Raw genomic sequence first — 1,853 nt, forward strand, 5'->3', positions numbered from 1 at the left:
CTTAGCATCATAATTCATTTCTTCCTTAGGCATACTTGACAGATCTAAGGGCATTTGAGGATTGATGTCATAGACCACCTCAAATGGACTGTGGCCTGTTATAGATGCTGGAGCTTTATTGAAGGCAAATTCAGCGTGAGATAGCTTCAAATCCCAGCCTTTCAATGACTTGCTAAAAATGCACCTCAAAATAATCCCCAATGTCTTGTTAGTGACCTGAGTTTGGCCATCTGTTTCTGGATGATGAGATGTACTAAACAACAATCTTGTGTTTAGCAGCCTCCATAAGGTCTTCCAGAAGTAGCTCATAAACTTGACATCCCTGTCAGATACAATGGTTTTAGGGACTCTATATAATCTAATAATCTCCTTTTAAGTAAAGCTCAGCAATGCTTGCAGCATTCTCAGTTTTCTTACAAGCTATAAAATGAGCCATCTTGCTGAATCTGTCAACAACCGCCATTATAAAATCATTGCCTTTCTGACTTCTTGGCAATGCTACCATGAAATCCATACTGACATTCTCCCAAGGATTGCTTGGCGCTGGAAATGGAGTATCAGGGCCAGATTGAAATAAACTATTAGCTCGTTCACAAACAGAACTCCTCCTTAGGGCAATTTGGACATATCCCATCATCTTGGGCCAATAGAATTAGTCCTGCAATATTTCAAGTGTTTTCTACACTCCAAAGTGTCATCCTAAACCACTAGAACGGACTTATTTGATCAGCAAGTCTATGTATGAACCTCTTGGAACACAGAGTTTATTTCCCTGAAATAAAAATCCTTTCTGCAGCTGAGATTTGGATCCATGAATCCTAGCTTCTTCTGGCTAAGCTAACCAGTCCTTATAGAATTCGGGGTCATCCTTGTATAGCTCCTTCATAAATTCAAACTCTTAAACCTTCTAATGTATGACTGTTAGCATTGAGTACCTTCTTGATAGGGCATCAGCAAAAAAATTTTGCTTGCCTTCCTTATACTTTCTTGAAAATGTAAATGAGTGAAGGAACTCAAGCCACTTAGCATGTCTATGGTTAAGCTTGTGTTGGCCACTGATATATTTCAAAGCCTCATGATCTGAATGCAATACAAAAGGTTTGGGCTTCAGGTAGTGGCCCCAATGCATAAGAGCCCTGATAATTGCATAGAACTCTTTATCTTAGGTGGAGTAGCTCAGCTTGGCTCCACTCAGCTTTTCACTGAAGTAAGCCACGGGTTTCTTTTCTTTTATCAGCATAGCTCTTACGCCAATACCATTGGCATCACATTCCACTTTAAACAGACAATTAAAATTAGGCAACCTGAGAATAGGTGCCTCACACAGCAGTTTCTTAATCATTTTGAATGCTTGTTGAGCATTCTCAGTCCATTTGAATTCACCCTTCTTCATACATTCTGTAATTGGGCTAGCAACAGCACTGAAGTTCTTAATGAACCTTCTGTAAAATGATGCTAGGCCATGAAAGCCTCTCACTTCAGTGATGTTCTTAGGAATTGGCCAAGACTTAACTGCCTCAATTTTATCTTGGTCCACAGAAATTCCCCTCCCAGAGATAATATATCCCAAGAACTTCCAACTCATCAGTCAGGAATGTAAACTTCTCCAATTTACCAAATAGTTTGTTGTCTCTCAGAATTTTAAACACAAACTATAGATGGCTCAGGTGCTCATCTTCAGTTTTGTTGTAGATCAGTATATCATCAAAATAAACAACAAACCTTCCCAAACATGGCCTCAGCACTTCTGTCATTAATCTCATAAATGTGCTAGGAGCATTTGATAATCCAAATGGCATCACAATCCATTCATACAACCCATGCTTTGTTTTGAAAGCAGTCTTCCACTCATC

At 39.3% G+C, this 1,853-nt stretch overlaps 1 protein-coding gene across 1 annotated transcript; it reads right to left on the reverse strand.

The window, feature by feature from the left end:
• Nucleotides 1–1,162: 1,162 nt before the first annotated feature.
• LOC141628166 (putative mitochondrial protein AtMg00860) lies at nucleotides 1,163–1,585 on the reverse strand. Its single transcript, XM_074441340.1, has one exon. It carries the CDS (start codon nucleotides 1,583–1,585, stop codon nucleotides 1,163–1,165), a length of 423 nt encoding a protein of 140 aa, XP_074297441.1.
• Nucleotides 1,586–1,853: the final 268 nt, after the last annotated feature.

Source organism: Silene latifolia, chromosome Y, assembly GCF_048544455.1.
Source record: "Silene latifolia isolate original U9 population chromosome Y, ASM4854445v1, whole genome shotgun sequence".
Lineage (NCBI taxonomy): Eukaryota > Viridiplantae > Streptophyta > Magnoliopsida > Caryophyllales > Caryophyllaceae > Silene > Silene latifolia.

Bases quoted from the DNA above. Each gene is read 5' to 3' on its own strand.
- LOC141628166 (XM_074441340.1), bottom strand. From the start codon at position 1,585: ATGAGTTGGAAGTTCTTGGGATATATTATCTCTGGGAGGGGAATTTCT.